Genomic DNA, 13,896 nt, shown 5'->3' on the forward strand with positions numbered 1-13,896 from the left:
GATTCCATTCTATTTCTTTGAAAGCTAATTATGATGTCACAAAGCCAATGTTAAGTCTATGGCAAAATTAAGTTTAGTTTTTATTTCATATCTCAAAAAGTAAAAGTCATAGAAATATGAAAAGAAATAGACTGAAAATTTGATGCAAGAGCTATGTGACAAAGTTTGAACCAAGTTCCTACGATAAGCGGTTAGAGTCAAATTAGGGCCTGGAAGAATAATAATAATAAAAATAATAAAAAGAAAAAGCCTAGGAATAACAATACAGTGCATTTCCATGCACTGTAACTAGAAAAGCATTTCCTGAAGGAAATACCAGTGCATGGAAAGTCATTGCAAGGATTATGCTAGGGTACTTAAAGTGATTACTAAGGTGTTGCTTGGCTAAATAAAGTGTTTAGTATTCTATAAAAAGTGGTTACTTGGTTGGTTGCTAGGGAAATCACGTTGGTTGCTAGGGAAACCACGTCGGTTGCTAAGGTGGTTGCCAGGGTGTCATTATGGAAGTGGTTGCTAGGTTGTTACTAAGTAATTATAGTGGTTGCTTTGCCATAAAAAGTGTTATTTTAAATATAGTTTTAAAAAGTTATTGAAATTGGGAGAAGTAGAGAGAGTGATAGAGAAAGTGAGAGGAAGTGAAGAAAAAGAAGTTAAAGAAAGTGGGGATGACAAGTGAGCTATCCAGTTCAATGGAGAGACACACAGAGAAGAAGTTCCATTGAAGTTGCTGAAGTCAGTGAGAGAACACTGGCAAAGTTGATTCCATTCTATTTCTTTGAAAGCTAATTATGATGTCACAAAGCCAATGTTAAGTCTATGGCAAAATTAAGTTTAGTTTTTATTTCATATCTCAAAAAGTAAAAGTCATAGAAATATGAAAAGAAATAGACTGAAAATTTGATGCAAGAGCTATGTGACAAAGTTTGAACCAAGTTCCTACGATAAGCGGTTAGAGTCAAATTAGGGCCTGGAAGAATAATAATAATAAAAATAATAAAAAGAAAAAGCCTAGGAATAACAATACAGTGCATTTCCATGCACTGTAAAAATAATAAAAAGAAAAAGCCTAGGAATAACAATACAGTGCATTTCCATGCACTGTAATAAAAAGAAAAAGCCTAGGAATAACAATACAGTGCATTTCCATGCACTGTAATAAAAAACGAAGGAATATCAATACAGTGCATTTCCATGCACTGTAATAAAAAGAAAAAACGAAGGAATATCAATACAGTGCATTTCCATGCACTGTAAAAAGAAAAAGCCTAGGAATAACAATACAGTGCATTTCCATGCACTGTAATAATAATAAGAAGCGACCGGATTTCAATAGAGGGGATGCATCCCCTCTAATAACCCGATATACACCAACTCTGCATGGAAACATATCTGTATTCATTTATTTTGGCAAGTAAATTCACTGACTTTTCATGTCTAGAATAGACTCTCTAAAATTCCATGACATTCCAGAAATTCCATGACCCGTCAAAACCCTGAACCTAAAGCTGAGAACTTCAGCCATCAGTTTCTTCAGAACTTTCATCAATGACAGACATGGAACCCATTATGTGGTTCCTCTGCAATGTTGGTCAAAAAGTTGCCTTCATGCATCACCCATACCGATGCCCCTTAGTGTGAATATAACCCCATTTAGGGCTTACAAGGTACCCAGTTAGTTAATATCCAACTAAAAGTTATAATCCTACATGATCAACAGCTTTACACAGAGCTATATCATTCAGCGCATGCATTGACAGTGTCAGAGACTTCATTATGTTATGCCAGTGTGCCAGTGTGCTCTCAAACACTGCCCATTTAATCAACAGAGTCTGTGTGCTGAAGGAATAGACAGACATATTTTTTTTTGCATTTTCAAAATACAAAAATGCAGTATTTTATTTTGATACATGGCGTGGCTACTGTATTTTTTATACACTTTTTTTTTGATACACTTACAATTTGGGTATACAGTAGGCTATTTGACAATTTATTTGGAAATAAATAAAATGTATGTTTTGCATGTATAGCCTTAAGAATTGTGTTATTTGACTATAACAGTAGGCAAAACCAAATTCACTTTATCGATGACAAAATAATAATCTTAATGGCAAAAACATGTTTGTGCTGCCCCCTTGTGAACAGAGCTGGTACATGTACTGTAACTTCCAACCCTGTTAGAGGTTTGGTGTCTTATGGATGGTTTTCTACAGCACTCAAACAAAGACATAAAGAAGTTGAGGTGAAACATGAAGCAGATCATAAGGTCATAAAACATGTTGATTTTATTTAGAAAATAAATTCAGTGACGTTCAGACTGACAGTATTAAAATCTAACATTAAAGTACATTTTAAAATCATTATTGCAAGAAGAATCAAATATCCACACACATTAATCACAACCTGTCATGTGTGGAGCTCTTTAATATGAAAATATATTTTTTTGCATTTTGATTTCAAGGACCTTTCTGGACAAGACACTATGGATGGGAAACATGCTATTTCACAACTTTTTTTGGGAAGTATCCAAAAACTGTCCCAGTCGTTGACTGCGGGAGTTATCTGAAACTGCAGCATACATTTTCTGAGAACTGGTGGCTGGCTACAAGGAAGTACAACGTGATAAGCCTACGAAACCATATCTGTGTCTGTAATGTTAGATATTGAACATATTTGAAATATGCAGGACTGGCATTACAAAAAGTCTGTTTAAACCCGTGACCCTCTCCACACCAAACATTTTCCCGATGTCATCCAAGTTTCCTAACCAAATGGTTAAAGTAAAGGATGTGTATTTGGCCCATAATTTGGCCCTATTTCCAACTGAGAAGCAATTAAAGGCCAAAAATGTCCTGATACGCCAAACCAAGTCATGGGCAAAATACACACGTGTGTGACCAACACCAGTCCTCATTTTGTGAACTACAACTCAAACACTAATCTAAAGTTCATGGATACATGGCACAAAACTAGTCAACTTCCTTCTAAGGTCAGACAGATAGATAAATAAGGTAAATAATAAGTCCATCAGTTATTTACAGGAACTCAGTGTAAGTAGCAGAGTATTTTTCGGAATCCAACTGTGAACATTGGAACATGAAAATGCTATGTAGCTATCAGACCTATGGAGCGTTATGGAGTTGTCAGTTGATGTATATATTTCCCTCCAATTGAGTAACATTTCAAATCATATGATAGGCTAATAAGATATTAAAACCCAGTGCAATAAAACAACAAACCGTCCCAAAGGCCAAAGGTTTCTTCAGTAAAGTGATGTGTGTGTGTGCGTGTGTGTGTGTGTATATGTGTTAATAGGAGAGTCTTTCCTCCTCCGTGGTTGGGATCTTCAGAAGCTTCTATGTTGAGATCATGCGTAGAACTGCTCATAGTCATTTCTGCGGCTCCGGCACGTGATCACACAGACACTGATAATCCCAAAGAACTGTGAACGAGTGCAGACAAGCCACCATATTAAGCGTGAACCACAAACAGAACTTGTATACTGACCAAATACATATCACATTTCAAAGGGCACAAAAGGAGAGCCAAGAGGCCCAGAAAGAGGTACCTTGACGATGGCAAAACCCAAGATGACCAGCAGGGCATAACCGGACACGCCCTGGAGGAACTTCTCCAGTTGGGTTTCACATCCCTGCACAGACAAACATCATCCATGACTAGTTAGCAGGACGTGATGAATAGTGATTCCGCAAGAATTGATTGCAGTTCAGTGACCAAAAGGAAAGGGTGAGGCCAATCTCTCAGCTTTGTGTATAAAATGTTGTAAAAATTGCATCTAAGGTTTCAGTGCCAGTGTGGTTAAGGATCAACATCAGGAGTCCTTCTCTTAGGCTCATAAAAGAGCTCATTAAAACAAGCTTTGACCTTTTACTCTCTTATGCCAACAATATGAAAATGAATCAAAATTACAACGAGTAACAACAGAGCCAAAATAACATACAGTTATACTTCTGGAAAGCCTATACTATGGCAAGTGTCTGATTCCTCCTCACACTCTGAGCTCTGACTGGCCACAACTCAAACTGGATAAGATTTAACAAACATGACCAAGCACTCTTGGAAACCTCTTGGGAGCCATTTCTACCTGAGTATTGAGCAGATCAGGCTGGTCCGGGCGCCCGGTACAGGTGCTGGTGGTGTTCTTGCAGCAGGACAGGGGCACGGTGTTGTTGTGAGAGGCGTACCAGGGCATGCTGGTCCAGTCGGTGTAGTTTCTGACACCACAGCACTGAAGCTGGGGGGCAAAGTGTGGACCATTTTGGAGAGTTATTAATTAATGTGTCAGTTGTTCGTTGATGTGTCTACTTGTTCAGTAAATGTACGATGCAGAAACTGCAGACAGCTTTTGTTATGTTACATGATCATGTCTTTACATGAAAAGGAATATTTCAGGACCCTTCTGATGCACTTCATGTTTAAACTACTACCATATATATTACAGTGCAAAATCACCAACAGATGAAGTACTGACATAACATAATACAAGTCAACAGATCCATAATGTCTCACCTGAGTCTGCAGAAGGTCAACGGTCCGAGTCTCTGGAGTCTGTCCATCATATTTCTCGAACACAGCGGTCATTGATTTCTCTAGGCTGCCATTTAGCTGTCAAATGCCACCAACAAAATGAGAAAAATCACACAACTCTCAACAGGTAGACTGAACTAAGTTCGGTGTTACTCTTAAAGGAAAACTTGGCAACTTTTTCAATTTAACAATCCTCTTTAGAAATCATTTGGATGATTAAATGATCTGTACCAGTGAAAATGGTGACTTTCCCTGCTCCCCCTAGCTTCCCCAACCAACCTTGCAACATTGTGACTTTACCATCCCGATAAGAGAAGTGAGAAACAGGAAACTTGTTTTCTAAATCGTGTTTCTTATGTAACATCCACATTATTCTGCTGAACTTATGCTAACCGTTTCGCTAGCTTGTAAACAAATGAATGTGCTTTATTGTTACTTTTTTCCACAGTTAATAAGAAATGGCATGCACACTTTCTCCAGCAGAGAGGGAAATAAAGCTAATCCTACCATGGGGGGACTTTAACTGTGAGTGTTGAGGTGCTTATATTTTGAGGCGACTATCTGTTCACACTTTATGTTAACAACAATTTATGGTGAAAGTTAGGGTTAAGGGTTGGGTTATGGTTTGGTTAAGACTGAACATGAATTTCAATCTGCATCACCATCACCAATCACCATCTGTAAATTCTCTGGCGGCTGACTATAAAAAGTAATGTGTTCCTACATTCTTCTGTTTTCATGCGTTGTTCTAGCAAGAGGTGTGAAAAGCTACTGCAAAAGCAACACTTTGCTCACTCACCTTTCCCATGTAGACGAACCCACACACTAAAGCGGCCACTTCTGCTGCGAAGATGATCAGTATGAAGATCAGGAACTGGGGTCAGAAAAGCCACAATGGTTAGTGTCTACAGACAACCCATGATAAGGGGAAAACACATTTGGGGTAAATATAATTTGAACCAAAAACAAAATCCTTACTTACAAAGCTTAACCCAACCTTTGACTCCCTTAAAGTGGAACAACATCCCACAATCCCAATGATAAACATCACAACAGCCACACAGATGATGATAGCCGCAGGAATGAGGGTGTACTTGTCAGCCAGGAAGTTCTCAAAGTTATCAACACTTTTGATGACCGATGCTCCCACAAAGGCCAATGCTGCTCCTGCAGCCTGAAAGAAAGAAAAATAATAAATACAAACAATTTTTAGATGCTAAATCCATGCTTCTTTGACTTTTAGCCATGATCAGCTGGCAACTTAAAACAGGATCTATATTTGAACTCCTACGTCTGAGTGACCGGTAACTGAAGCAGAAGCTAAATAAACATCATAACCTGTTGAACCACAAGAACAAACTAAGCAAACGCCTCACTAAATGTATTGTATGCTTTCATTTCATATTGCCTTCTCAGGTTCTATTAGTTTTATTTTCCTGTTTAAACAATAGTTTTGGGTAGTCAGGTAACCTTTTGCTTCACGCTGAAGTGTTACATGCTCATCCTGTTATTCTAAACAGGTCAAACCGTGCATGCTTAGCCTTAACCTGAGGAAGGAAAACCTGTAAAACATGGCCATCATTGCCATCACCAAATGTGACTCCTCCTCCAGCGGAGTGAAAAGCACTTCCACATAATAAACATGTAGAGCAGAGACTTCATAATTCAGTAAAGACTCTTCCTTATCTGAGAATGGTGAGAGGGGTCAACAGAACAAATTAGGAAATGCTTGCTTTCTAGTTTTTTTTATCTTGATTTTGTTATCTGGTGTCTGAAGAGTTCTTGGGGAACTGAAGATCCATTTCGCCTGATCCCCCCCAACTGCTGACAAAGTATACAGCATGAGGTGGCGTAATATCAACCTTAATCAGAAGTTCAAAATGCCTCTCACACTGGTGTAACTGTATGATTAACTCTCACCCTGATCACATGCGCAGCCAGTGTGTAAAAAGCCAGAAGGTGACTCACATGTTACCAGGAAATATGCTCTCATGAGACACAGACAAAGCAACAGAGGAAGTGCTACTCAAAAAAAGGAGGGCCGTTTCTGAGGTTTGAGGGTCGTTCCTGATCACATGAGTCACCCGCTCACTCACCCCTCCACAGCACATGACCAGCTTCTCACAATAAGACTGCCGTCATGGGACCTCAGGATACTATCCCCTTAATCCTTCCAAGAACTTAACGATCCCGTAACTCTGATGTTAAAGAAAAAGTCCGACAGCAGAAGTAATTAACCAGTGGGGGGATTTTGTTCATCATTTCTCACCTCAATAAGAGAGGAATGGAGACAAACTTTTAGAAAGTCAATGTGCACCTTTCTTCTTAGCCTGTTTCATTATCACATTTAGAAATGTCCAACATAAAACTTTCCCCAAGAAAACTGAGAAGAAAAAAAATCAGAGAGGAAATGGACTTCAGTGCACTCACTAATGGGGATCTAACACGATTAGTAACTCTCTGGGAGGGACCATCAAGATGCCTGAGAAGCAATGATGTAAACATACAACAGGAATGGTATGAATATATGAACAGCCCACTGATCAGTGATCACTGCGTACTGCACATTCACTGTGGAAAAGGTTTAAAAAGGATTTCCATTTACCAGCCTCGGAGGTTCAAAAGATTACACCTTAAGGAGTAAACAAAATATGTTGGCCTGTCATACTTCAGCCAGGATTCATGACATACTGAAGGTTCAAAAGGTGGTTATTCTAATTAAAATATACGAAAAACAAAGAAACTCAGTCATGCGAAGAAACAAGACGGAGAGTGAGGAAGGGAGATTTTCTCGAAAGAACTGTAATCATGTTTTCATAGGAGGCGAGGATCAGATCAAATTAACGCTAGGCCTAAGTGCCTAGTTGAAATTAGGGGTAGGCTAAATCCTTTGCTGCAGTTTCCCTATGTTTTGAACAAACCTGTTAAAGAACAGCCTAAAGAAAAAAAAATTACATCACAATAGCCTACCGCGGAAAAAAGTAATGTCACGTAAAATTAAACCATAGTTGACACAAAACCAAAAGTGGAATCACAAATCTCTGTGAATAGACACAACAGACATAAAATGGCAAAGACAAGAACAAATGAAACGATGGTAATATAATCAATGTGAATTCATTAGACCTACAACACTTGAAATCACCAACTTAAAAACGTCTTTAGGCTACGAAGGTAACTTTCCGGAACTAACACTGGGCCAGCCAAACCACAACAATGTTCAATGTGTTTCTTCCTAATAAGGGTCTTCAACAACCACGATGGAAGTTCAGGCAAGGCTACCCACTGACCGGACCGTTAAACATTACTTCTGAACTAAAGGCAATCAAATTGTTCAAACTATCACACAAGCTTCCACGGAGTCGCTTGTTGCTGACTTGGCCACTACAACATGGTCAGTGCGTTTTCATTATTCAGCTGAGCGAATTCGCCTGCCTTTTAACACTTACACACACAACTTCAATTTATATATTTAGGCTTACCCAAAATATAAGGCTGATGAGCAGCAGCACAGTTTTAGATGTGAAGATTCCACAATCCATCTTTGATCTGGTGAAAGACGTTTACAGTTTGAAGAACAACGCGTCCTCTCTTTCTCTCTCTCTCAACTGAACCGCTATGCATACGCTCTCTGCACTCGGTGGTGTAGCCTGACTGGAAATGTCAAGTCACATGCTCAAGTGAGGTTGCGTAAATCACAAGCCGCAAACTCGTATAATCACCTAAAGTAACTTTACTTACGCTCATTTTCATGACAATGACGTTTCACATAGGCTATTGTGCAAAAACAACACATATAAAACTAAAAATACTGTAGAGAGTACAGTATTTAGTGTAACCAGCATAACTGTGTGAAATGGTGAAACTTTTACGCAATGTGGAAATGTTGAACTTTGTAGGCCTATGTTGTTTTCACTTGATTAGATGACCCTCCATGGTAGGCCCGACCACATAATTTTTTATTTGGTGTCACAATAAATTGCCTAACTCCAATATCAGGCCACAGTGTGGAACTGCCCTAACGTTATGTTAATTATTAGTTTTCGTTATGTTAATCAAATTATATTTGAGTTCATGACACTTTGTAGATATGTCACGTGCCAACACCTAGGCTAAATCTCATCAGAATCTAATTAAAAAACTGATTTTATATTGGCTATTGCTTTTACACACACACACACACACACACACACACACACACACACACACACACACACACACACACACACACACACACACACACAATATATACACAAACATACATACATACACATACATACATACATGTATATATATTCAATCAGATTCCAATAAGGGCAGTGGAATATTCCGAAGTCATGCTCTGACCAGTCATAAACATCATTATATTTTCAAAATTGCAGGCTGTACTGAGGGACTTGTATGACCAGTTTCACTCTTTTCTTTTCTGTAAACAGAGACAGTGCCATGTTACACTTTATCTTCACTTCCTCCCTTCTTGACCTACTATTTCCGTATGAAAAATAACTAGGCTATAAATAATTCAGCTGTGACTTTGCATGGGCTTAACCAGCAAGGCTGTCCTTGAGCAACTACATGCAACACTAATATATCAAACAACAGGTTCTAGCTTGTTTTATCTTTGTTTTACAGTCTTTTCTACAAAAGCAACAGTACTGTTGAAATATTTCTCAAAAGAACTACAAGTTACAGTTTTAGCTGTTAAAAGTACTTTGAAGTTCTTCAAAGTAGTCTGCCATTCTAATTTCTGTCCAGTTCAGTGAATAACTCCTCACAGTTCTCTAACTGTGTGTATACCAAAACAACAACAACAACAACAACAACAACAACAAAAATCTTTAGTGCACACAGTCCTGTAATTGGGCAAAAAACAACAACAACAACAAAGTGACTCAGACCGAGCAAATCCAAGTGACTTTAATGGTCAAGGAGGGGAAGAGTAATTTGATTGACTGACTATCAACAACTTTGGGCCAGAATCGTCTGCCCCTTTAACTGAGGAAAACATGTTAGTCCTCTCCTGTCTTATCTTTAGAGGGGTATGTGCCCTGTTCCCCCTGCTAGCCCCCAGGTGTCACTGTTGGCCTCCCTGGTGTCCATTATCTACATCATCCTGCTTGGCCATATCACAAGGCACTCTGATACACTGCTATGCTAATCACACGGTACCCAGACGCAGATCAACACCAGTTCAATAGCCACCCCGGCACTCTCATCATCTGGCTTAGAGGTGCATAAGCTCAGGCTATATCACTTCAACTGTACTGCCGATATTTAGCTCCTTTTGCATCGGTGCATCTTTAACCAAGGGCCAAAACAAAATCAAATCTTCTGACACACACTGCTCAGGATTTAAGCCTGTGGCCTTAGCATTGCTTGATTTACCCACTATGATTTAAGAGGGTAAAACTGGATAGAGATAACCAAGGGTGAAACTGGCAAGTCTCATCTTATTAAACCGCTACCATATATCAGGTCTTAGTTCTTCTGGTATGGAGTACATCACTCATATTAAACTCGTACAATCTCCTACGGTCAAAATGAGAGGGTAAAGAGTTTTGAGCATACTGAAAGCGTACAGAGCTTGACTTAAATTCATGTTATTCACTTACCTTGATTACTTCATCTGAACTGTTTACAATGCCTATAAAAAGTATTTATCCCCCTTGGATATTTCCCCCTTTTACCTTTTTAATAAATGTAATCTTAGTACATTTAATTAATTTATTTTTTTACAATAATTCACCAAAAAAGATTTCTACAAAGTAATGTTAATTAACTGAAAATATATATTGCAAAATAAGTGATTGCCTATATTTTTCTTTTAATTATTATTATTTTTTTAATCAAATTTGGTTATTCATTGTCTCACCCAGAGTTAGATAAGTGGGCAAAAGCATTTTTGTCCATGTGCATGCATTATCTTATAGTCTGGCAGCCCCACTGCAAGGTTAGCTTAGCATAGTGAATGAAATCCAATGTCATCTGGATAGCATGATGAGTAAAAGTGAGCAAACTACTTCTTTTGGTCTGTGTGTTCACAACGAGTACAAAATGGTGATGCAGATCGGCGAGGCGTAGTTACCTAGGCATTTGGATCTAGGTGTAGAGAGATAGCCTAATCTCATAAAAATGGTGATGTGGTGTGTTCTTTTATTTATTTATTATTTTTTTTATGGAATGTATGCAATGGTGGTATTTATGCAAGCACTTATTCTGCATAATGCTTTTTTTTGTTGTTGTTAATGTTTGTGAAAAAGGCCAAATCAAATGGTGCAAGATTCAAGATGTTGATCATGTGTTCAGTATAAGTGTCCTGTTCTGGCAGACGTTGTGAGGTTCTGCCTTAGAGGGAAATTGCACCACCTCAAATGTTCACAAACTTATTTGGAGCATAATGGTATCATTATTTAAAACGTAAAAAGCTCAGCTTTGATCTATCTTGTGCAACCACATGGGCTCACCTGACTAAGCTTGTTGGTTGAAAGATTTTGGCCACTCTTTCTGACCCCTCTGAACTTTCTGACCACAAGAGAAGAGTTACTGTCAGAATTGTTAATCCTTCATATCAACTTTCTTACTGTGTATGGGTTGGAAACAGACAACAACATCTTAATCCAGGAATTTCACTAATGATACAGAGGTGCCATTTAGTTGACCGTAACTGATTGTAATTAAGCGGTTAGGTAGTGATTAAAGTAAAGATTTCCTTCTTGCACTGAAAATCCTCCCGTCTAAGGGTTATCAAGCATGGTTGGGAAATGGCAGAAGAGAATATGACAAAAGAGACAACGTGATCCAAATTATTTAGTGGCGACTCCAGATTCAAGAATTCAAGGACATATCTGAGTGAGCACACCAGAAGAAAGTATTGACGGGTTTCATCAGGTCCCTTGCCACAGATGCATGAATCAAGCACCATGCAGTCTATGTTCGTAACAAAGATGGCCCAGTTACCAAGATGAATCATAAAGAGATTTGCCAATGGAACGAAATGGCATGTAGTTTCGGACTCCTAAATAGGCACATCATTACGTTAAACATAAACTTTTCTCTGAATAACCAATGAGAGAATATATGTTTTTGAACATAATGTTTACTATTTTATTGTTGTTGTGTGTGATGCCAATGATAAACTGGGAGAAACTGGGGAAATGATTCAACTTGGGAGTTAGGACTGCTCTACGTAAAGCTACGTCCAAGCTACTCTTCAGTCAGTGAGTTTGATAAATAAACATTAAGTGCCAAAAAAAGAGGATTTAGATGGAAGTTTCTCGAGCTCTCGCCAAACACGTCTATTCCCTCACACCCATGGCTCCGCCCCCGACTCTTGATTTTATACACATGTGGCAAGAGACCAGATGAACCCATGAGCATGTTGGATCACACCACCCAGATGCTTTGGATCACACCACCCAGATGCTTTGGAGGAAAATATTACCTGGTTGGAGTACCAACACAGTCCAGTCACCACCTAACTTCAGAGGCTGGAATTGGGGTGCAACTTCAACTTCAACTTCAACTTTCTTTTGTCCCCCAATGGGGCAATTCATTTGCAGGAGTGAAGAGCATCACACAACATACAACACAAACCACTCACATAAAGGGACAGATCACAGATGACAGCCAAAAACAACACGATGATAAGATGCATAAAATAACAAACTGTACCGTGCCTAGACCAAGCTGGCCAAAGTGCTATTAGACTAAAGTGCACTGTGCAATAAGCTACCTCCTTCTCTTAGAGTTGAGGTGTCTGCAAAAGTAAGAGATTTCCATAGCACTAGTATTGAAATACATATTTGTGTAGATTGTTTATGATATGGGTTATTTCTTGGTCATACAGTATGTGACAACGATCAAGCTTTATGGCAAGCTCTCAAATCATTACATGCCGTTTAAAGTTACACTGACTATACCTCAAGAAACACCATCCCAGCTGTGAAATGGCAGTGGTAACATCATGTGGTGGGGGACATTTCTTATGCAATAACAGTGAAACCATGTAGAATTGAATCGTGCCTACATTGTAACACCTCTAAACAGATACCTTTATGGACATCTTACTAGTCCACCTATAGCCATTTCTGCCAACATATGGTAAAGTAGCTAACTTTAAAATGGGAATACACATTAAAGCACAGTAGGCCTATAGGCCTATGGGAATGCTATTTAGTTTCACAGGAAATTTTTAATTTTCTTTGAATCATTTACTTTTTTTCAACTACTGAAGTCATTGAAATGACCAGACGCCCCATCCCAGTGTCACATTGAGCAAGGATATCAACATCAGAAGAGGGCACTATAACAAAAATATACCGCGATCAATTACGCAGCCACTCACAGATACCTTTATTAGCACATTTGAATATGAAAGATGTGAAAGTCTTGTTTTAAACAGGGACACATTGGAGATAATAAAACCACCAAGTTAAAGGGAATATTCTCTTCGACTCAAATATGCATTATAAGGTCATTTTGGGACGTTTAAGAAAAGCCTATCTGGTGCAAAAGATAAGACGGTCATCGTGTCACTTGCCGCTGGAGGTTGCACGAGCCCGCAATTTGATCATCACACAGAGAGAATCCTGTCGACCCCAATATAGTTACATATTTAAATGACGTATTCCCCCTACTTCCCTCAAAGCAAGTGATTAGGAAGGCATACTCGTTATTTTTTTTAAAAAAAATAAAGAAAATACACTAAAACACTAAAATATAAGCAACACAATGTAATCCCAAGTCGTGGAAAAAGAATGGGACTCTAAACATAACCGACATTAATTCGCTACGCTGGCAATAAGTCGTTGTTCAATGAAGAAATGCCATGACATGTAAATACTTTTATTAGGCTGTGGCATGTTCAGTAGCCTCACTATTATACTACTACAGGTATTTTAAGGCGCGGTAAATTTGATGTCTATTTTGGCATCCACCCATGGAGATTCCCGCTTTGTACCAAGTTAGTATTGAGGAACAGAGCGCCTATGTTACCAACAAAACCAAAAAATCGAAAATGTTGAATAGCCTTTGAAAATGTTGAACAGGTGCGTTAACAAAATGCTAGTTTATAACACATTAAAATATAGGATTGTCTATGTTTTGTTAGAGCATAATCAAAGAGTGTGTTTCTTAGGGGGTTTAAAGACAAATAATACTTGTTATTATTATTTTCAAACAGCTTTTTTTTCTTTACAGATACTATTAACTGTGTTTAAGAGACTTGAACGGATAACACAGCTGCCTTTTCTCCTTATATTATATTGTAAAAATGAACTCAAAAGAACCAAATCGGCTGCAAGTGGACTATGCAAGATCAAAGTTTTTGTCACATTTTTGCAGTTTATAAAC

At 38.4% G+C, this 13,896-nt stretch overlaps 1 protein-coding gene across 1 annotated transcript; it reads right to left on the reverse strand.

Annotated features, from left to right (window-relative positions):
* Positions 1-2,259: 2,259 nt before the first annotated feature.
* Positions 2,260-8,185, reverse strand: tspan36 (tetraspanin 36). Its single transcript, XM_062542965.1, has 7 exons — positions 8,028-8,185; positions 5,528-5,719; positions 5,345-5,419; positions 4,528-4,623; positions 4,103-4,252; positions 3,566-3,649; positions 2,260-3,439 (listed from the first exon to the last, which is right to left on the reverse strand). Exons 1-7 carry the CDS (start codon positions 8,085-8,087, stop codon positions 3,365-3,367), a joined length of 732 nt encoding a protein of 243 aa, XP_062398949.1. The 5' UTR covers positions 8,088-8,185; the 3' UTR covers positions 2,260-3,364.
* Between the last annotated feature and the right edge of the window lie 5,711 nt (positions 8,186-13,896).

This window comes from Sardina pilchardus, chromosome 8 (genome assembly GCF_963854185.1).
Source record: "Sardina pilchardus chromosome 8, fSarPil1.1, whole genome shotgun sequence".
In the NCBI taxonomy this organism is placed as follows: Eukaryota; Metazoa; Chordata; class Actinopteri; order Clupeiformes; family Clupeidae; genus Sardina; species Sardina pilchardus.

Bases quoted from the DNA above. Each gene is read 5' to 3' on its own strand.
- tspan36 (XM_062542965.1), bottom strand. From the start codon at position 8,087: ATGGATTGTGGAATCTTCACATCTAAAACTGTGCTGCTGCTCATCAGC. The intron at 5,720-8,027 runs GTAAGCCTAAAT...TCTTTCTTTCAG, and splicing joins TCATCAGCCTTATATTTTGG to GCTGCAGGAGCAGCATTGGC. The intron at 4,624-5,344 runs GTGAGTGAGCAA...GGCATTTGACAG, and splicing joins GGTTCGTCTACATGGGAAAG to CTAAATGGCAGCCTAGAGAA.